This window comes from Electrophorus electricus, chromosome 1 (genome assembly GCF_041902795.1).
Source record: "Electrophorus electricus isolate QZ-2024a chromosome 1, ASM4190279v1, whole genome shotgun sequence".
Lineage (NCBI taxonomy): Eukaryota > Metazoa > Chordata > Actinopteri > Gymnotiformes > Gymnotidae > Electrophorus > Electrophorus electricus.
In genome coordinates, this window is record NC_137497.1 from 36,675,746 (window position 1) to 36,697,282 (window position 21,537).

Here is a 21,537-nt window from a genome sequence, read left to right on the forward strand (position 1 = left end):
CAACATCAGGGTGATCTGGTCTCTTGTCTCTGCAAAGGACGCAGAGATCTGCCTTGGATGACTCACTGTTGCCATGGTTACACTCTAACTACATCACTTCTGTAGGCACCATGATGACTCTTTGAAACATATAAGGGGTCATCATCTAATTGTGTATCAGCAATTTTATGCAAATTAAGCTGAAAGCAATGACATAAAGAACTTTAAAAAACAAACAATATAACCATCAGAGTGCTTTTCTACTGCAGCTCCATGCTTAATTTTAAAGGGGGTTAGAATCTGTGCTTAACTATTGTCCAGCAGAGAGAGAGCCTGATGGAGTAGGATTATGAGTGTGTTCTGGAGACTGAACTGAAGACTGAACTGAATTACAAGATCCCTGGTTATTTTAAAGCTCATACCTCAATGGGGTTCCCTTTGGAAGGAAGCCTATACACCCATTTAGGGCCATCTTAGAGGCAAGAAAACAAAACATGTCTGAAGCCAGTAGCTTCGTATAGTAAAAAATAGAGATACAGAAATATGGTGATAAACCAGTTACCCCTAATTAGTGTTTGTAGTGCGAATGTTAAAACTGCAGAAGATTATCCATATTTTAAATAATCTGAAAGGGCAGGAGCAATACCAGCTTTGAAAATACCTTAAACTTTGAGAGAATAACACAAAACAGATGAGTAAGGGAACATGAACCTAGATATGTTAAAAAATATTCATTTACTTACCTACTGAACATATAGTTGCTCTTACACGGTAGCGTTCTATACATGTTTATGGGATTTTCTAAAACAGGCCTAATGTCTTATGGACCAAAAAAAAAAGATCACAGTAGATTTATTCACAATGGCCTCCAAGGCACTGGCATATATAAAACAAGAAAAAATGTTCTTCTATTCTCTCTGTTTTTATTTCATCTGCAATTGAAAACAACCACTGATCATGTCTGTCCAGAGTTGTGTCATGAGAGTCTGAATTTGAAGTGTTGGTATAGCCTGTGGTGGTTTAGTTTGCATTTAAATGTTTTCTTTGAAAGTATGCTCCAAAATTCTTTCATGCTTCCAAAACCAACCTCAGTCTCCATCATTAAACATGCCCAAAATTTCAACACACCTTAACTCAAGCTCTTGGAATGAGGTTTGAGGAATAAAATGTTTTTTGTTGTTGTTGTTGTTATTAAAATGGTATCCTTTGTAATGTTGACTAGACATATCCAATATTGTCTTCTTCTTGATATTCTTCTTATTAGGTTGGCTTGACAAACCTGTTCTCTATTTTTTATTGTGATGTTGGTTTGACCAAGCCAACATTCTGTTCTTATTCTCTGATCTCATTTCGTATTATTTAATGATTGTACATGCAATGCGCAATCACTACTTTTATCTGACAGTATATTCTTCAGGCAACCACATGAGATATCAGAGAAACCACCTAGCAAGACCACAGCAACCTCTTAGCAATTGCATAACAGTCACCTGTGATACCACAGCAACCACCTAGCAAGTCCATAGCAAGCAACTTCTATACCATAGAAACCAGCTAGCAAGCACCTGGCAACAGCATAGCAACCAACTACCAACCACATTGTACCCCATAGCAACTACCTAGAAACCACCTGGGACTCAAATGAGCTGCACAATCACTCTTCATTTTCTTCAGGAAATGCACATTTCTAGGGTTGGGTTAAAACAGCCAAACCATCTTTTATTCATTTTTATCTGCTTTGACAAGCAAACATAAAGTTTGTTCACAAACTTTGCCTTTCTAGTTCTTCTTCTTCTTACCGTATTCGCAAACTTTAAACTTTTTTACAGCCCACAGCTTTTGTCGTAGAATCATCAAATTTGGTATAAACATATATCGCATAATAGTGTGCTTGTGCTTTTGGGACATGTTGGACTTCCAGTTTTGCGTGACGACCGGGCAAAGTCGATATTTTTCCACAGGGAATAAATGGCAGAAAAGGTAACAGTAAGATTCCATGACATCACAATAGGCCGCTTTCACAGAACACACACTGATCCCTCTCCTCTCCCTCATTCCCTCAATCAGAATTGCATGTCAGCTTTATAACCTGTCAGCCTCAACTAGCCCATAGCCAATTACCCCACACTCAAATTGCCCTACACAGCCAAATAACCCTCAAGCAAAACCACCCTCACAGCTAAATAACCGCTTAGGTTCATCTATCCCACAGCCAGTTACCTCTCAGCCCAAATTACATCTACAGCCCCTCAACAACTGCCCCATCAGCCAAATTGCCTTCAACAACTACCCCAACTACTAAATAACCTCCTAACCACAGGTTCCCGAAAAGCTAAACCCCCCTCTACCTCAGCTACCCCTCAGCTAGCCAATTACCCCTCATAACTAATCACCCCTCACAAGCCCCTTAACAACAATTACTTCATCAGCCAAATTGACCTCAACAACCTCCTCCCAGCTAAATAACCCCTCATTATCAACTACCCCATAGCCAATTCATCCCTCCATCCTTCCATTGGAATCCATTCATTTTATAACTCCTTTAATTTTCAAGTTATAGTCATCAAACTGTATCTGTAATCAAAATTCAGTGGTAAAGGTAAAACAACTAAATTTGCTGTACTGATTATACTACTGTGCCCAATCACCAAACTGCACCTACTGACATACTGATGGCACTCTTTATTCAACCCTTTCTATCCCTTTATTCATGCCTGCATCATCCATCCCTCCACAGGAACCCTGTAATTTTGTGTGATATTATGTGAAGTCCCATAATTCTCAAGCTATAGCTATCAGACTTGATGAGGGGACTCAGCAGCAATAAAATAAATGCCATTAAATGATGTTAAAGACTGCTTAAATGTAAAAAGCAACCCTGAAATACAGTTGAAATCCTGAAATAAGGTGAACTGATGTTAAACGCTGTGAAAATGGAAAAATAAATGAAATGTAATTTGCTGTGAGGAGCTTGAAGCTGTGGGGTTATTTAACTGTTGTGGACCTTTTCACTTTCCACAGTTTCTGTTGTAGAGCTACCAAATTCAGCACAAATGTAGTTCCCATGAGGGAATTGTGTGTTTGTGGTTCTGGCACAGATTGTAATTATGATTTTTTTTTTCCCATAGGAAATGAATGGCAGAATGTTCTTTTGGCCAGTTTCACAAAGCACATTCACAGACCCTCTCCACTCTCATTCCCCAGCCAGAACTACATGGACAGTTAAACAACCCATCAGCTGAAACTACGCCACAGCCAATTACCCCTCAAGCCAAACTGCTCCGCAGCCCCTCAAAAACTACTCCATCAGCCAAATTGGCCTCAACAACTACCCTGACAGCTAAATAACTCTTCAGCCTCAACTACCTCACAGCCAATTACCTCTCAACCCAAATGATCCCTTAGCAAAATACCCCTCAACACTATCTACCCTATTAGCAGAGAAAAAGAGCACCACAGCTAATCACAACTACCACAACAACGAAATAGCCCCTCACTCTCAACTACCCCACAGCAAATTACATTTCATTTTATGTTTAAACAGCATTTAACATCATTAAACAGTACTTCAGGATTACATTTTATGTTTATACAATGTTTAGCATCATTTAACAGTATTTATTGAGTTATCAGTGTTAAAACAGCCAAACAGCCTTTAATCTGTTTTTAGCTGCTTTGTCAAGCCAGAATAATGTTTGTTCACAAACTTTGCCTTTCTAATTTAAAATTATTCTTTGTCCACATGTATTTGTAAGAACCCCTTTTTATCTTTAACATCTGGAAGACAGGGACTCCCACATGTATGAACATATAACTTTCTCGTCAGCAAAAATAGCCCAGTAAGACCTGCAGGCTACTCTCCCATCCCCTTTAAAAGAAAATCCTTTTTATGATAGATAAAGTAGAGCCTGAGTTCATGGTATGTTGTAAGTTTGAAAATGCTATTTTGGTCTAGAAACAGTGAAAATTGGGTTTTTTGGCAATCCCCATACACATTCAGAAGATAAACAATAGTACTGACATGATATCAAAGGAAAAAAAACATAATTTGTTTCTTGAAATAATTTCACTAAATCCAAAACTCTGACTTAATCCAAAATATTTTATAATATGGTTCGCTAAAGTGTATATCCTAGTCTCTAACCGTCGGCTACCCGTTTGAATCGCTGCTGACATCTGGTGGATCCACAATCAAAAATCCATTTCACTGGCTACACCTCAACTAAACAGGACCGTTAAAATTGAATTGAACTGAATGACCTTATTGTCCAAGTGAGATTGGAATTTTTTCTTTGGTCTCATCTCAGATACAATGATTAATACATCCAGAATCAGGACACATAACATGACATCAAACGTAGCTGGTTTTGTGAATGTGTTCTTTTATTTAAAGTACATAATAACTGAATGATAATCTGGGTGATTAATTCAAGTACTTTGCAAACAATGCTTTTGAACTCACAATAAAGGATCACTTAAGAGATTGAAAAATAGTATTTAAATTGAATTTTGGTAGTCTTTAAATAATGCAATCAACTTTCCAACCTTGCAAAATGACATGCATTTTTTGTTTGTTTGTTTTTATTATAAGTTCATAAAAGTTCATAATCATGAGAATAAATATTATAAATGTGAAAGACTTAATCATCTTAATACTAAATGAATCAGGAACATAACATAATGCATTGCTCAACATCCTTCACCAAATAAATTGTAGGTCAACTACATATTGAGAAGCTGTAAGCAACAAAACAAAATGTGATAAAATGAACAGTTTCTCCAATTATTTTTTAATCATAAAACCATGCTGCTAAAATGTGTTCCCTTATTTTAAACCTTTGGTCTTGCTCACATAGCCTCATTGGAAATAAGTTGTTGCAACCAAATCTGGCTCTTCTCCCTTATATTTTAGTTATGGAAAGGAATGCCCACGACAAATTAAGTTTTTCTCACCAAAACCTCTAAGACTACGGCGGCAATGAAATAATGCATCAAATGAAGTGTTATTGCTTTCCATGAAAATGTTCAGGTTGGTCAAAGCAGCTGTGTGTCTTCTAGCTCTCTCCTTCAGTGTGCTAAGGCACCCACTATACGATGTTTGGGGAGGTGCTAATGAGATTGCTGGCTCACATGCTGTTGCTTCTGTTCCTCTAATCTGAAAATGGGAACATTTAAAAGCTGCCCTGTTTTTGCCCATTGAACAAGGGCGGTGAAGTGTAACTGCGCTTCTCCTTGACCATGAGTGGATACCTTCATTGCTCTTTGCAGAAGCATATCTCCAGAGTTGACCATGGACTCGCTTTAAAATGATATCCTCACACCTACAGTTCTCTGAATGAGCATGTTTGTCTTTCCGACTGGCATGCCACTGAGGCAGTGACATGGTGGACTGCAGCAATGGAGAAGATTCTGAACGGTAGCAAGCATGTTCAAAATCTCTTTTCTCCTGAACAGAACCATGTCTTGGTAAAGAGCTTGAGTTACGGGTAGAACTTCCTGGAGAACATCTCCCGTTTCTCCTCCTGTGTGTTCTTGGGCTCTGCGGGGTATATAGAGGACTCAGCAAAGCTACAGCATGTAGTGGACTTGGGTAGTGATAAACCTTTGAACCCTGACAACTTTTGAGATCAGACCTATAAGAATGCTCCAACACCACTTGCGGCAGCAATATGTCAGAAATGTCAGGCCAGTGTGAATCGGGGTACAGGTCAGCCACAGAGAGAAAGCTGGCATTGGGAATCACATCCCCTGAAAAAGTTTGCGCCTCTTGGTCACTCTTCCCCCTATGCTTTTCACCATTTCTCAGTAGCAAAGGCCATCGCTGCACAGCACCTTCCCACCTACTGTATCCTGCATCGCTCACAGTGCTCTGGTAACTTAAAGAGGCCAAAGATGTGGAGAGAGAACTAATAGCATGGTTATAATCAGTGCAATTATAAATGTCTCCAAACTCACTCTCGCAGAATCCGGAGGTAGCCCTTGACTGACTGTCTTCTTGTGCAAGGGCTGTGCTTTTCTTGTGGCAGAAGAGCTGTGGTAGGTCTTCTGAAGAGTGCATGGCAGTCCTTTTAATGTCCAGAGAGGTCAGAGACGTTTTGTGTTCAATGTTGTTCTCATGCGAGAGACTACGTTTGAGCTTCAGCCTGGAGGAGCTCTCTTCCACCCAGTATTGATATCGTCTTTGCTGGAGCTCCAAGTTGCCTGAATGGTCAGGACTTTCACACATGCCTAAAGCAGTCTCCACCATTTCTTTGTGCCTGACCCTCAGGACTTCCAGCTCCAGTAGTCCAGCTAAAGTTGCGCGGAAACGTCCTCTCATGCGTTTTCTTCTCTCAGTTGTCCATAACGTTGCCTCTTGTTCTACTCTTTTCTCATCAGATGAGACCTCCATAACCAGCTTGTGCTGCTTGATTAACTGCAAAAAGTACTTCGTCTCCTTTTAGGAGTGGGCACTTATAGTGGTTACCCATCCCCCAACCATCTAGCTAGATAACAATCCCACCCTCACCCAGTTGCTTTGTGATGAGCTGATGAAACTGTTAATGAGATTTTCACTAATCTTTGGCTTGGATCAGGTGATAAACATGATGAAAGGCCCAAACAACTGAAGTTTTCTCTGTGAAAAGCTTACACCTAACAATGGGCCAATTTAACATGTGGCCTTATGAGATTTTATTTTCTGAAAAGTAAGCACTAAAAGCACATCCCAGTAATTAAACACAGAACTTTATAATGCCCAAAAATCCTCAACCTGCCTACCATGAAGCTTAATTTATTTTTGACATTTGAAAATCTGCAAGCTAACAGATACTTAGGCACAGAAACTAAGAGTATTGTTTGAACGCTAGGATATTAGGTATTGGTCCTGAGACAAAAGCAGGCTTGTGCCATTTTCGTTAACATACATAAACATTGCTCTTCATATGCAACACAATCTGCTGATACTGTTTAATTAGTGGCAAAGTTTGAGCATTCCCAGTAAATTACATTACCCAACACTTGGGACATGAATAGATAATCATTGATTAATGCCAAGGAAGTCTGCTCAATAAAGAACAATGGAAAGACAGATTTCATTAGCCTATAGATACCACTGGCCTGTCTGAATTCTTTTAAATTTCAAGTTACACTTCTTTCACCATCATTTATAAAACATGCCAAAATCAAGAATTTAAATCTTTTTACATATAAAAAAATGCCATGAGAGCCTAGAGGGAATAAAAACTATTTTCAAGTTTGGTGCATATCCATAAATTTATTTACAATCATAAAACTCGACATAGATGTGACTACTACAGGATTTCAATACACCACTCTTGCCCACAAACTAAACCTTCACTCGTCAGTCTCCGACTCTTCATCTTGGCTGATCTGGAAGTAGCGCAGCTCATAGCTCTCCTTGTCGGAGGCCACCACTCTCAGCCAGTCTCGAAGATTATTCTTTTTCAAGTACTTCTTTGTGAGGTACTTCAGATACCTGAGGAACAATATACAGTCACTTTCAGAGCATAAAGTGTCAGAAAGTAAAATTTATTTGAAATAACAGAACGAGTTAGCTGGAGTTTAAAAACAAGGTAGACATTTTGGCAAGTTAGCAAATGCCTAGCATGAATGGAAAGAAAAGTATGTATGAACAAGAATTACAAGATTGGAATTAAGAATTATAAGCATTTCTGCAAATAATTAACAAGGGCATCATATCACCCAGAGAAGCATTTAAGGGTGCAAATAAGAAAACATTTTCATTAAGGTATTTATTTTCTTTTGAGTCTTCACAGGCCTCACCTCTTGGAGAACTGCTTTTCTGATGTCACTGTGATCTTGTTCTTTTGGCGAGCAATCTGAATTATGTTGCCAAGATTGCCTGTTTTGCCATTAACTTTCACCTTTTCTCTCAGAAATGTCTCCTGTTTGTGATAAAACAAAATGACCCCACTAGGGAAGAGAGCCCTAGGCATTAAACTAGGGAAGGGAACCCTAGTTGAAATACAGCATTAGTGAAGCAGGTAACTAAAATCACCACAAAATTCATCATTATACATGAATATTTTATACTTAAAGTCATTATTCTACTTACAAAATTAGCTGAGTCTAGAATGCCATCCTCCACGGGGTGAGTGCAGTCCAATGTGAATTTCCAGGAAGCTCCTTTTTTGTTCTTTTTTACCACAGTCTGCCTTTTCTGGGGGATCAGTACAAAAAGTCTTTGGATTAGAAGTCACCAAGGTGCGGTGAATTCACAGAACCTATCAATTGGCTAAAATTAACGGATGTTTTAAAATTCTTCGTGTAATGCACCAGTACGAACTTTCTTGGGTTTTTTTCACGGTGCTTTATTTTACTTCTGCACACTGTACACTACAAATGCTGAGATGGAACTAATATGGAAACCTGATTATTACTTATAACCGAGCTAGATGTTACTTATGTATTATGGCTCGATATGTCTTCACAATTACCACATACATCAACTGAAACCAACGGGGCAAATTTCCTGAATATAAACATCACACGCTTTGATCGTCTCGTACCTAGAAATACTCATTATCACGTCAATGTGTGACCATCAGCGGTGAGGAGTAATCACTTAGCTAGTTAACAAGCGTTGCTTGCGCATTTGTTAATCGTCCTCCCATTTTCCTCTTTCTATCAGTCTTGCATTTCACCTGAATAATCTTCGAATGGTTCATCCAACCCCACTAAAAATACGTGTGACATAGATACACGAGCGGAGCACGACCAGACACACAGGAACGCGATCCAAGGAAAATGCCAGGTCGGTGCCACGCATGGGCGAGAACGCCTGGTCACCTAGACCAGAACGACTGCTACTATCGTTTTGGAATAGCGTCCCTAGTTAGTTACAACAAACTACGTTAGTATTGTGAAGCTACTTGTTTTTGCTTGCCTTTTGGTGGCATTAATCACTTCATGGCTAACTAGTTAGCCTGTAGGCTAAACTACTGGCCTTACACGTGCTCACGCAAACCAATGATGTCAGATTAGCTCATTATGTATTCTCATGGCGGTAAGGAACCGTCAAGAGTTAAGTACTTTCCTAACTCTAATTAACAATTAGCTAGCTAGTCCGTCAACAAAATCGCACCAAAACCCACTATTTGGGAATTCGGGTTGCGAGACTTTACATACCAGTGCCATCTTGACGAAGTCGAGTTAAAAGAGGAAGTGACGTGTTAGTGTTCGCGCTTTTGTCCCTCTCTTTTTTGTCGTGGTTCTTCAATCAATTTGAACCGAGCAATAATAACATAGCTAGATCTACAATAAACAAAACATCTCTGTTTTTTTATTCTTCTTAGCTGAGTTCTTTTCCTTGTAAAGCATTGTGTCCAAGCGTTTTTATTTTATTTCATTTCATTTCAAGACCAAGAGCTTAGTGTGCCAAAATGATGTTTTGATGATCAAGCACCTAAAGTTCTCTTTGTAACCTGCAGAATCTTTATGGTAGCACCCACCCACTCATCTAAGTTACTGAAACATTAACTTCCATCAACATTAAAGATGTACTGATATAGCAGGTATCGAACCATAGATGATACGGTACCTACTGACACGGGGTAACGATAGATAATACTTTTTGCAATTAAATATTAAAGCTGAATGGAGTGCAACACATACAGCTCGCCTAAAGGTTTTTGCGGATTGAGTCAAATAGGTTGTATGCTACAACTACTACTACAAATAATAATAATAATAATAATAATAATAATAATAATAATAATAATTATTATTATTATTATTGTTGTTGTTGTTACATAATAGTAGTTACTAATTATTATCCACCAGTTTTCGTCCTTTTATTGTCTCAGGCTAATGTAACTATACAAGCTAACAAAGTACAATGTAATGGAAAGGTATTTCGTGCTATGCCAATGCCCAAACCCAAATATGTTTTTTATCCTTTGTTTACTGTGTAGAGTTTTGTCTCTCTAACTTTGTTCGCTACAACAGCTAATTATCAGGACTCTGTGAGTCCAGGTCAGACCAGGGGAAACACTGGCAGGAGATTCATTTTGTTAGGACTGTAAGAATCACTCACAAAATAAATGACCATTTTAAACAGTGAATTTTTATAATGATTGTTTCCATCCATGGAAGCATAATCCATTCACCATCAAACACAAACAAAATTCCCAACACAGAAACAAGATGCGTGGGCAACCTACTAACACCACTTTATTAGAAACACCTTGTACGTGTAGAATCTATCATAGCCATCGGTTTCCATTTACAATTTGTGTTAGTCATTCATCAGAAGTCTGTTTCTCACGACAGTAACCCTTTCCTAGATATTTTTAGGTGGTTATACACTCTCAACTGAGGAGGGACATGATACTTGTCAAAGCCCCAGCAACCCCTTTTTAAACTTTGACCATCTTAACACCCACAACCCTGCCACTGCCTTTTCAGGCTTAATGTTGGATTGAGAAAGGTCTGCCCCCCCCCCCCCCCAAAAAAAAAAAAAAATCGAATTGGCACTAGTCAATTGTTCAGAAAATTACCAGATTTGAAGTGGGTTGAGGGTGAGCGACAAATGGACCATGCTTATAGATGGGCTAGAGTATGCTCATAAAATACCTATAAGATGTCGTGTGTAATGAAGTGACCAGTTAGTGCATGTACAAGGCCAGTGTTTCTTTTTAAGTGTCTGTGAGTGTATGCCCTAGCCATAAACTCTATATAGACTTGGCACATAACTAAAAAGGCAGCATGACTCATCTTTACAGGAGTGTGGGAGATAACCAGTTCAGGCCAGGGTGGAGTCCACAGAGCTGCAGCCTGACTTGACTAGTTCATAATCAAGTAGCAGACAAATGTTGTGCAATCATAAGCTCTGTAAGATAGTTATTCAAGAATGTGAAATTACAAACTGACAAAAAAAAAGTCTCTAGACAGTCTCAAATTGCCAAAGAACCTGATAATTTAGCAAGCACTCATCAACCCAACATTTTAGATGTCTGTACTAGTGCTAGATATTCACTGCCACCATGAAGTCTGGGCACCAGGCCAGAATTATAAAAGTATAAAGGAAAGCATCTGACCAGCATAGTAAATGGGACTAGCTACAGATTATATACTTGCAAAAGTGATATCTGTCCTAGTCTTCACCAACACAATCAATATTAAACTCTCCATGACAGATTTGAGTTTGGCTTCTGTATGTTCTATCTGCCCCTCCCTAACCTGCCTCTTACACACTAAAACAATTTCCTTTTACACATTCATCTTTAACATTAGTTTTAACTTTCAGTGCACCAAAACCCTTCTGAAGCAATATCATATAAATTGAAGAAGCTAGTCAAGGGCAGTCTCTCAAACATTCATTTTGATTTGTGGTTTAAAAATAAATCAGGAAGGAGCAGTTTAAGACTCAGCACAGGTAGAGAACAATTAAACTCAGGTCTTATTAGGCAAGGTCACAACAGATTATTGTATTATTAAATACAAATAAGCAAAGCACCCAGCCAAAAATCTAAAAACTTACAGGCATACCAAGGAAACAATCGTATGGTATTACTTTACCACCAAAGTGACTACCAATTACCAAATGTATCGCACATAAATCCTTGGAACATTAACATTATTGTTTAATTTTATATTTATTTTTGCCATGGCTGAGACAAAGGCCTCAAGTGAACAGAGTTTTCAACCAATCACACATCATACCAAATACTGGGTCCAGTGGAAAGAAAAACACCCTGCAAATGCTGGTAAAACATCCATAAACACCTTTTTACTGGAGACAAATACAGGCTTCAACACTTTATTTATGGTTGTCAATCACAGCCAAGACCAGGCTGGCTGCTATTGCATTACAGAGGTACTCGCACATGGCCATCACATTCTTCTTTCCACTTCTATACAATGGAGACTGGCATTTAGAAATTTCACTGGTGTGAATTAGTGATTTTATGAAGGGGGGAAATTCAAAATGTTTCTGGTAGTACTCAAAGTACTGCAAGTACTACAAAGTGCTAACTACCAGTACACATCTTACTTTGGGAAAAAGGCATTCAATGTTGAAAGAAATGACCTTAGTGCATATATGGAATAAATTGTTAAGCAAAAGGTATGGCACCCATAAGAGAGGAGGGGGTGTTGGGTGGGATAAAAATCAGGTAAGTGTCAGTAAGGGCCTTTCTTCCCCTTCTTTAAAACTCATGCACATTTCCCCCAAAAGGCATAAATTCTGCACACTATCCATGTAATGTGTGCACGCACGCATGTGTACATATATAAAATAAAAGACAAAAATGGATTCCATTTGTTTAACATCCAGGAATGTAAGTGGCCAGACCAACATCTTGAAGGCAAAATAAAGTGGAATGAAGGGAAAAACCTAAAAGAATAAAACGAAACCTATGACCCGAGGGAATGCCAAAACAACCTAACAAGAGTAAGTTGTTAAAAGTCCAGCACAGTATTTGAAGGAGAAGAAAAAGGGAGTACAATCGCAACAAACAAAAAAAAAATGAGGTTGCTTGTGAAGGCCATAGCTTTGGTGACAAAACCAAACCAAAAAGCAGGAAATTTGTTAAGGTGATGCATGTTGCAGCCTGAGCAGCCCAGTCCTTCTTCCTATTTGGTAAAGGCCTTAATGCCCACTGCAGCCTCCTCCCCCATAGCTGAGAGCACAGTAATCTAGAGAATGGGGAGAAAAAGATACTGACCAAACAAAAAGACAACTGGGCACAGGACAGTATTAAGTCAACTTTAAACCAAGCTGTCAGAGGCTTATTGATTAATTTTAAACTGATTGCAAGTAACAGTTGGTTTAACAGTAGAAATTTGACCCAAAACTAAACTTCAGCCAAGTAAACTAGTACTAAAAAAATATACCAACCATCATATCTTCCCCAGCAGTATGTTTGCCTTCAATTTCCTTGCCCAAGTCACCGTCTGGAACACGAAGGTCCTCACGCACATCACCATTGTCCATCATAAGGGAAAGATACCCTTCATTGATGTCAACCAGCTGAGGGAGAAAAGGGCCACAATGAATGCAGTGCAGCATTTCAATGTCTAAAACTGCTCGATGAATGCCAGGATTTTCTACATGTTCAGATACTCATTTCACAGCAATAAGCAAGTCAACACATGTAAGTGGTGGGCCTGCAAAAGCAGCACCTGATCTAAAGGCTGGCCATGCCATATACAAGAAATTCAGGGGGGGGGGGGGGGGGGAGGTTTTTGTCTATTGTTCTTTACAGCATCAGGACACCTTTACAGGCTATTATAATTTCATAATGGTAAGTTTAGCAGTGCTGCATATCCTATAAAAGATCACTTTGGTTACAATTATATTATACAACCAAAGCAAAGTGGAGTCTTAATGGTCAGATACACACTTGCATGAGTTATTTAATCATACATTAGTCATTACAATTAAAACCTGGGTCTTTCACATTTGATGCAAGGACAATGACTAAGCTTTGCTCTGGAACAATGAAGTAAAGCCATTTTAATATGGCCATATCAATCCCATTACAACTGTGTTACCCATTACTGCATAGTTGCTGTGCATATATCAATTGCTACAATACTGAAGTACTATATGCCTGTGTTACCCTAAATACCACAAGAAGGAAGGAAGAGTAAATTACAGTTTTCCTCTTACTGCAAATGAAGTCAACAAGCCCCAACAAGGCTCAAGTCCCCTTTTCCTGTGCAAGTTTGATGTTTAGCCAAACCATTACTTTTACTATACTATGCAGTACTCCATAAACAGACCTATGGGACAGCACTCTTTCTGAATTGTATAATAAAACAGAAGTGCATGAATTGAAGCATTACAAGAGGCATAATACAGAGACATCAGTCAGCCAATCAAAACTGGTTTTGTTCCCTTTCAATGGTAAGAAAATTACGTTGAAAACACTTCAGTTTCATGCTCAGCCAAGGGCACTTGAACCTTAGTCAAGCAGTACAGTCAAGGAATAAGATTTGTTTCTGAATGGAAGCCTCAAAACAATGACCAACTTTTAATTAAGCAATGAATGGGGATCATGGGGAGAGGAGCGCCAAAGGTAATCTTACACATTACGTATTCAGAACAAAGAAAAATGTATAGATAATAGTAATGTACTGGCCTGGATTACATCTCATGTCTCCAACCAAGTCTGAGAAACCATAAGGTTTCATAAGTTAGTTTATAGCATACCTGGAAGTCATTTCTCTTTATGTTGGGTACATCCATATTGTGGGTAGAGGGACAAATATCTTCATACTTCTTATTAGTGAAAATGTCGATACCAACCAGGTGAACCTAGGTGGAAAAAAGGGCAGTTTACTCAGATATACAAAAAATGGAAGGAAAGCATCCATTTAAACTACTAAAAGTTCTGAATACTTTTTTTTTTTTGTTTAATACCTTTGCATGACCATGCTTGCCAGTCTTTGAAGTGGACATTTCAACAATTTTGCAGGGACGACCTTTCAGGACCACAAATCCGTTCTTGCGCAGGGCACTGCACTGCTGTGGGTAGGTCACAGAGGCCCCAGCATCTCCACTAGTGAAATCAAGATCTGGATCTGCCATGATGGGGTCTAATCAAAGGGCACTGCAGAGACAAAGACATATTTCCCCCTAGATATAATAAAAGTTGTCATTTGGTGTATTTACACAGCGTGTGTAAAATAAATAAATATATAAATATATATAAATATATATATATATATATATATATATATTTATTTATTTCACACACACACACACACACACACACACATTTTCCTATTAGCACAGCATAAAACTGATACACACACAAACATATGTATAAACATACAGTTATATACAATAGCCCAAAAAGTGCTCTGACAGCGTCTTTAAAATGTGAGACTCCGGGTGTGGTGCCTCTAACGTTGACCATTCGACAGCAGAAACTTTTTTTCCACCCTTTTTTTTGACGTCATCCATTTAATGCGGTTACACATTGCTGGTCAAATACGAAGTATTTTTAACCCCTCCGGTTTAAAAAAAAGACTTTTAAAAAATCCAAATCAAGTTGCATAAAGAGTGATTTCAACGCACCCAAAACGAGTCAGGCCCCTTTTACATAACTTTGAACGGCACTAAACTTTTGATCGCAAAGTGAATGCCTACGCTACCAATCATGCGCTCGCTAACCTGCCGCATCATGGCGCTCTGGTTTCACGCCCTAAGGCCGGGCGCTAACGGTAAAAAAAAACACAAACAAACCTGTAACCGCACAGATAATCCTCACAATTTTCAGCAGTTGTTGCAGCTGACAAACGTCTTCCAAGAGTTACTAAAACAGAGACGGGAAATCGGTGTACTGCGCGTGGTGAGAAGCTAGAACCGCTACAGTTTGCTGAACAGCACAATGAACACACAAGGCCATATGTAGCTGGCTAACTCACGGGCAGTCTGCTAGCTATCAGCGCCACATAAAAATACTCAGCAGCTTCTAAATTGCCCGGCTATTTTAAACGATATGGTAAGACACATTACGCCGTTCAAGCCATTGCAAGCACTCTCTTGTGCTTTTCTAGGTACTTACTTCAACGTGGTTTGTTGCTTGATGCCATTACACACTCAACGACAGCCGAGATGGCTGTTAGCTAACTAGCATGCTAAGTTAACCAACACGCACAACACAACTTACTCAGAGGCACTGTGGTTTAAAAAGAATACCACACATGACAACAATAAATGGAACATTAATCTTTTTTTTCAGTTAAAGTTCAGCAAGCTGATGGACAGCAGCGACAATTAACAAAATGTGACCAGTCACTACTGCAGGCGCGCGGAAGGCCTCGCGCATGAGGTGGCTGGCCAGCCTTTAGTAACTTCCAAGTTGCACTTAAAACACGAACTCAGCGCACGGCCACTTACGGCCGCGTTAAAAAGGTTAACGGTAGCTCCCCATGCCAGCCGCCTATTTTACCAACCGAGCCGGCGCACGAAGGCGTCCCATAACACGCCACGTGCGACCATATTAAACAAAATTCCACATTTTTTTCATAAGAGAAAGGCACGCGCCATGCAATACTTACTTCCAAGAAAAAAAGGAATGTCAATACGCACGCGCGCCCAATTTTACTGCGGCACCCGTAAAGTGGGCGGGGCCTCTTCTTCTTCTGCGGAAAACGATGTCCGCCTGTGGAGCGGCGTGTTTAGCGCCCTGTTCGACCGGGAGGACGAGGCGGCGAGACGCAACGCTGTCAGGACCCGTTAACTCCGCATTACCTTTAATTGCTGGCTGTATAATAGAAGACTGCAGTTAAATGAAACAAATAATTCGTCACGTCTCGCTGGAGGCTAAACAAAAGGCATAACGCTAACGTTTCCTTAGCGACTCACGCAGCTTAAGTACTTGATATTTTAGAATCAAATTATTTTGTACTGACAAGTGTAACGTTCTTTCGCTTCTCAAAACTGTCTTTATATTTATGTTCAGTGTGGAGCAACAGCTGAATCCCGTACTTGATCTTATTTTACTTTCTCAACACATCGTTTGAGCCTGCAGAATGTGCCCCTCGGTAGCACGTCTTCAAAAGGTCCGAACATGGCAAAGCAAACGAGACAATCTTAATTGCTTCGTGCCTTTACTTAATGAATTGTGTCGATTCTGCATTTAGTTTAATTGCTTCTACATTGTACTTACAGTTTTTATTAAATGAATTGTTCATAATCAAGAATTTTGGGAGCATAAGGTTAATACCAAGGAGGTGGTAGTTTTGTACTTATGATGAAAATGTGGATTAAGAAATAAATCAAGTAATAACAAATGTATTCATTTATTTAAGTAACATTCTATGGATTACTCTTTTGGAAGTAAGCAAACATTTTGGTACCAGAAGGCACAGTAACTGTTTGGTCCTGACGCTCCTCAATGAAGCATCATGGATCATGATTATATTATACTTGAGCAAATAAAGCATTCACATGCAAGGGTCCATGCAAGTGGCCATGGGCTACAGTAAGAATCTGGTCAAATAGCCACAGTGCCCAACAAAAACTCAGCACATGCTTAGCATGAGTAGTGATGATTGTAAAAGCAGCCAAGTTACAACAGTATAAGTACTTTTCTAGAGGGAACACATACTCATCCCTCGACAGCTGCCTCAGGCAAAACCCTAACCAGGTCTGTGAACCGGGCTGACCAACCAGCAGGCTAGCCATGCCAACAGAAATTCAACTGCAGAAAACGTGACAGGCAGAAGTGAAGTTCAGAAATGTGCGCTGGAATCTTCTTATTCGAATGGTGAATGAAAAGAACAACAGATTTGATTTGATACATCAATTTATTAAAAAACAGCAAAGTCTAATGTTTTATGTTACATGGGAACAAACTATGAACAAAGTCTTAAAAGTTGGAGATAGAGATCATGTGTCCATTGCCATGCCTGTCATTTTGGACCCCTGAAATCCTGCTCTCTCAAATACCGGACATCAACAATTTGAACAATTTTATACCAAATTAAGACAAAATGAAATATTAGAAAACCTTAACAAAATCAGTGAGACTTTATTGCTAATGATAATACCTTTGACGATCTCTTAGGTGTACTTTTCAATTACATCATTGTTTTAGCTTCTTCTTCATATATAAATATGATGTTTGTTTGTTTTTTTTTGCCAAACCAGACCAGGAAAATTTCACCATACAAAAAAGTAATATTTCATTTGGCTATATTTAGCAGTGAACTTATAAGGAAAATGAGGGAAAACATTGAACAATACTGGAAAAAAATAGGAAAACCTGTAAATACGTAAAGCACTGATATTAATCATCATCTCTGACATTCTAATATAGATTTCATAGCACTTTCAGACCAACAAGCTAATCCAAAATACAGCTATAGAAAAGAATCCCTTTGCAAAACCAGTAATAATACTGTTGCTTCCAAATACAATGACATACCAGAAATTATGTACTGTACAAACCAATAAATAGGTTGGATAAGAATATTAAGCAAGTCTGGGTTTCACACAAATGGGTCATGTCCATAAAATACTAATTTTATGGTAACTCAGAACTCAGCAGTGTTGGAATACAACCAAAAAAATGCTTTACATCGAATGGAACAGCTGAGATAAACTTGATGTACTAGGCACAGGTAAGATGAGATCTGGACCTCTTTAAAGACCTAGCTACGCATTTCTCCTAATAGTTGAATTTTCTTATAGTTAAGCACTTTTGACAGCAGAAAAAAATGTTATAATATCCATTATATGAATAAACACGAGTATGCCACATTTCAAAGGGTTGAATTAGTAGCTTCAGTGTGCTCAGTAGAAGGGAAGGCTTAAAAGTACCAAACCCTGTACCCCATCCTTGTGTTTGCTAGAGCACAACTACATTGTCTTGGCTAGTTTCACTGGTGGATCCGAGCCCGATGAAAATCTGGGAGTGAGACTACCTCAGTAGGATTCACTTCTGCACTGCAAAAGCTGTGCTTTGGCTAGGTGACCAATAGATGGCCACTGGCTGGGTCTTCTGTAATTTCCTTAAGGGCCATTATCCCAGTTTTGTAAAACAAATAAGTAAATGAGGTGTCAGGACAGTAACCTCTAATCTAGCAATCTGACGATGATAAACTGAATATCAAAGGATGTACTTACAGTGAAAATCCCTTTTAATGAGTCCAGATAATATGAGGGCAATCACGCACATACTACTGTGAAACTTCATAGAAATGAGAGTAGAGATACGTAATCTATACTGCAGGCAGCACATAAAAGAGTGACACATTTCAGCCCCAGTTGACAGTCAGTGTTTGTTTCTGTGAAGGTAAAACTGACTATACAATCCTAAAGGTAACAGGAGAATCTAGTGAATTTACCAGTCATGCATAAACATACCTGCACCTCACTCACTATTCGTAGATTAATGCTTAAAAACCAAAATAAAACAAAAAATTCCAAAACAAAACAGAAGTAAAGGATTAGATGCAACATACTTCCCGGCGGCATTTGTAAACACACCTGATACATCTGTAACCACGGATCACCTGAAGATAGCTCTGATGCAAGGGCCAGTATGTCCTACCCAATAAGCTTTTTTTACTCGAGAACCACCGTTCAGACATCCATCTAGCACCGTATTGGTGCCACTTCCCTTTGTCCTGCCCCAACCCTTTTGTCCAGCGCCCCCTGGTGGTGACCAGTACTCCCAGACAATGGGCATCAGCGTTATGCTTCTTGATTACACAGAGGTGGGTGTCTGCGTTACTCAGCATTAGTCATGTTTTAAACTGAATGCCTTGCTGGGGCCCTCAAGGCAAGCCTGCCCCGAGTCAGTGCAGCAGTGCTCTAGGCTCCCAAAAAGAGCTTTCCCACTCTACCAGCCAGCACTCAGTTACAGAAGAGGGAGCTATACACCATTCTGTTATCACACACATGTGAGAAGATGTGAACATCACACACTGTTGCCACCCAAAAGCCACTGCTAAAAATATCACAAAGTATAGAACTTTTTATATTATTACATAATATGCCCTCATTTTAACACAGTAAACAATTTAGAAGAATTCTAATTTATATAATTTGTTGTAGAGTATGACATTTTTAAGTTGTGATTTTGGCACTGGTGATAAAAATGCATTTTGAGTAAACAGAGTCCAGGTGTAACATTTCAAACCACATTTTTAAAATAATTTTGAGGGTTTTTGATTCATTGTATAAAGTGCCAGTCTAACTCAATCATATTTTTTATTCCGGGAAGATAAGCCCAGACGAAAATTTGGTTGAAGTCAAAAGTCAGTTGTATATGATCAAATATCAAATACAATGGATGGCTTAATGTTTTGATTAATCTAATCTACAATCTAAATATTGCCTTGCCCTGTGTAAACTATAGTGAAAATATCATCATTATCTTTGACAAGCCATGGTCTGTATACAAAATGGCAACTGAATGACTAGATGGAAAAAATGAGGTAGGTTTAGAGGAAGCTCAATACATAAAACTCATTCCTTCTTTTCACACAACTCAGACAAAGGAAAAAACATCACATTAGTAATTCACTGTAGTTTTATGAAGTAGCTAGTAGATTGCCCAAAGAGCCGAGTGCATTGTTGAAAGCTGCTCTCTTACGGAGTCACAGTTTCAGTGTGTTCTGGGTTTGCTGGCGGGACTCTGTTTGTTCGGAAAGCCGAGGCGCGAACAGGATGAGCAGGGACACAGAGGGAGGTGGAGAATATCACTAACGTGCCGTCAGCCAGCAGGACGGCAGGAGTGGCGAGCACCTCGCTTACAGCCCTAAGCCACACGTCTCCACTGATCACCTATGGCCTTCACTGCCCTTGTGCTGAGAGCAATGAATGTCCAAACTAAAATACAAAATTACAGCATAGTCTCATAATAATGTGAAATGGAGCTTTATTTTATTTTGTTTATTCATTTTTTTGGACAGTCAAAAATGTACTGGAACTACTCGTTATTCTGATTGTACAAAACATCGAGACATCCCTTTCCAGATTTGTCTTAGCTATACTTTGTTTCTTGTGGTTTTTATGAATGGTACGTTTTTGTTTTTTTTTTGTTTTCCAACATTCTAATCGCTCACCCACTCGTTCACGCACACACCCACACACAGGACATATACTCAAGTACAGCTACAGTGTGACATAATGCAACTTTGAAAACAAAGTGTTGAAATGTGTTCCATGTAAGTTTGGAGTGTACAACAAACAAGGGTGAGCATGTGTGCAAGCACTCACACACATGCACGCACGCACACGCACGCACCAACCCCTAACAGGGAACTGTTTGTCAGAGATTTTTCCATGTATAGACCAACAGCAATATATTATTGTGTTGGAATTGTCTAAACAGTTACAATATTTTTTCTTAATAATCACTCTACATTGGGGAATTTGTGTTCCATTCCACCAACAACCTCCTCCAAAAGAATCAGCATACATATCTGTCTTGAAAAATATAAGAACCCCACAGGAAAGAGCCATAAAAAAAAAATCTGTATAGAAGTTGTTGTTCTTTGGCGCCCCTTGGTGGTCTGGGGATCGCTCCATAACGGACTGTGGAGGTGGGTCTGACTGTTTGGCTCTCTGGAGCGGAACCCGGGCAGGTCTTTATTCTACTGTTCTGCTATTCCACATACCGTGGTTTTCTGTTTGCCCCCCCCCCCCCAATTTCCCCCCTCCCTTGCTTGTCAAAACAGAACATGTCCACAGACACAATACAGGGGAGGGTGTGGACAAGTTACCAGTTCATCATGGAGTTTCGGTTCAAGGTCATGAAGAAAACTTGGCTACTGCCTCCTGATCTGACTGAGGCGAAGAAGACCTGCCAAAAAGCAGAGGGAAGGGACACTCAGGGAAACAGATGTTAACACAGCCCCTTTCTCAGTGGCCAATAGCACAAACTGCCTACTGATCATTGTGGATTATTTTAAGCAACAGGTTGATATATTCTAAAAGTATTTTCGACTCAACCACTCACCACATCTACTGAACATTTAGCTGGACCAGCAGATCAAATGTCCTCGAATGTGCCAGTCCAAAAATCAATAAACGGTGTGTTGGAACCAATGGAGCTCAACATCCCCACA

General features: G+C 39.3%; 4 protein-coding genes across 18 annotated transcripts in view; all 4 read right to left on the reverse strand.

Moving 5' to 3' along the window:
* Positions 1–4,411: 4,411 nt before the first annotated feature.
* LOC145658779 (dapper homolog 2-like) lies at positions 4,412–7,069 on the reverse strand. The gene has a single exon (XM_081718229.1). The coding sequence runs from the start codon at positions 6,368–6,370 to the stop codon at positions 4,892–4,894; it is 1,479 nt and encodes a 492-aa protein (XP_081574355.1). The 5' UTR covers positions 6,371–7,069; the 3' UTR covers positions 4,412–4,891.
* Positions 7,070–7,214: 145 nt separating this feature from the next.
* rpl22l1 (ribosomal protein L22-like 1) lies at positions 7,215–9,266 on the reverse strand. 2 transcript variants are annotated; one of them, XM_027008026.3, is made up of 4 exons: positions 9,130–9,266; positions 8,057–8,161; positions 7,765–7,886; positions 7,215–7,456 (listed from the first exon to the last, which is right to left on the reverse strand). In XM_027008026.3, the coding sequence occupies exons 1-4, from the start codon at positions 9,136–9,138 to the stop codon at positions 7,315–7,317; spliced, it is 378 nt and encodes a 125-aa protein (XP_026863827.1). In that variant the 5' UTR covers positions 9,139–9,266; the 3' UTR covers positions 7,215–7,314. The 2 variants fall into 2 exon arrangements, with proteins under 2 accessions (XP_026863827.1, XP_026863828.1); XM_027008027.3 differs by lacking the exon at positions 9,130–9,266 and having other exon boundaries at positions 7,765–7,956.
* A 2,481-nt stretch (positions 9,267–11,747) lies between these two features.
* On the reverse strand, positions 11,748–16,032 carry eif5a (eukaryotic translation initiation factor 5A). Of its 2 annotated transcripts, none has more exons than XM_081718252.1 (5): positions 16,015–16,032; positions 14,369–14,558; positions 14,159–14,263; positions 12,842–12,973; positions 11,748–12,639 (listed from the first exon to the last, which is right to left on the reverse strand). In XM_081718252.1, exons 2-5 carry the CDS (start codon positions 14,534–14,536, stop codon positions 12,577–12,579), a joined length of 468 nt encoding a protein of 155 aa, XP_081574378.1. In that variant the 5' UTR covers positions 14,537–14,558; positions 16,015–16,032; the 3' UTR covers positions 11,748–12,576. The 2 variants fall into 2 exon arrangements, with proteins under 2 accessions (XP_081574378.1, XP_026863906.1); XM_027008105.3 differs by lacking the exon at positions 16,015–16,032 and adding an exon at positions 15,197–15,272.
* A 1,549-nt stretch (positions 16,033–17,581) lies between these two features.
* Positions 17,582–21,537, reverse strand: part of tnikb (TRAF2 and NCK interacting kinase b) — a 38,514-nt gene continuing 34,558 nt past the window's right edge. For all 13 annotated transcript variants that reach the window (XM_081718286.1, XM_081718283.1, XM_081718267.1 and 10 more), the window contains one exon: positions 17,582–21,272. Coding sequence is in view for 12 of the 13 variants with exons in the window: in XM_081718283.1 (XP_081574409.1) it covers positions 21,189–21,272 (84 nt within the window). In the remaining variant the exon portion in view is untranslated. The remainder of the gene's footprint in view (positions 21,273–21,537) is intronic.

Bases quoted from the DNA above. Each gene is read 5' to 3' on its own strand.
- eif5a (XM_081718252.1), bottom strand. From the start codon at position 14,536: ATGGCAGATCCAGATCTTGATTTCACTAGTGGAGATGCTGGGGCCTCT. The intron at 14,264-14,368 runs GTATTAAACAAA...TTTTCCACCTAG, and splicing joins GCAAGCATGGTCATGCAAAG to GTTCACCTGGTTGGTATCGA. The intron at 12,640-12,841 runs GTTGGTATATTT...CCCATTCTCTAG, and splicing joins CTGCTGGGGAAGATATGATG to ATTACTGTGCTCTCAGCTAT.
- rpl22l1 (XM_027008026.3), bottom strand. The intron at 7,887-8,056 runs GTAAGTAGAATA...TATCACAAACAG, and splicing joins TTCTAGACTCAGCTAATTTT to GAGACATTTCTGAGAGAAAA. The intron at 7,457-7,764 runs GTGAGGCCTGTG...ATTGTTCCTCAG, and splicing joins GAAAAGCAGTTCTCCAAGAG to GTATCTGAAGTACCTCACAA.
- LOC145658779 (XM_081718229.1), bottom strand. From the start codon at position 6,370: ATGGAGGTCTCATCTGATGAGAAAAGAGTAGAACAAGAGGCAACGTTA.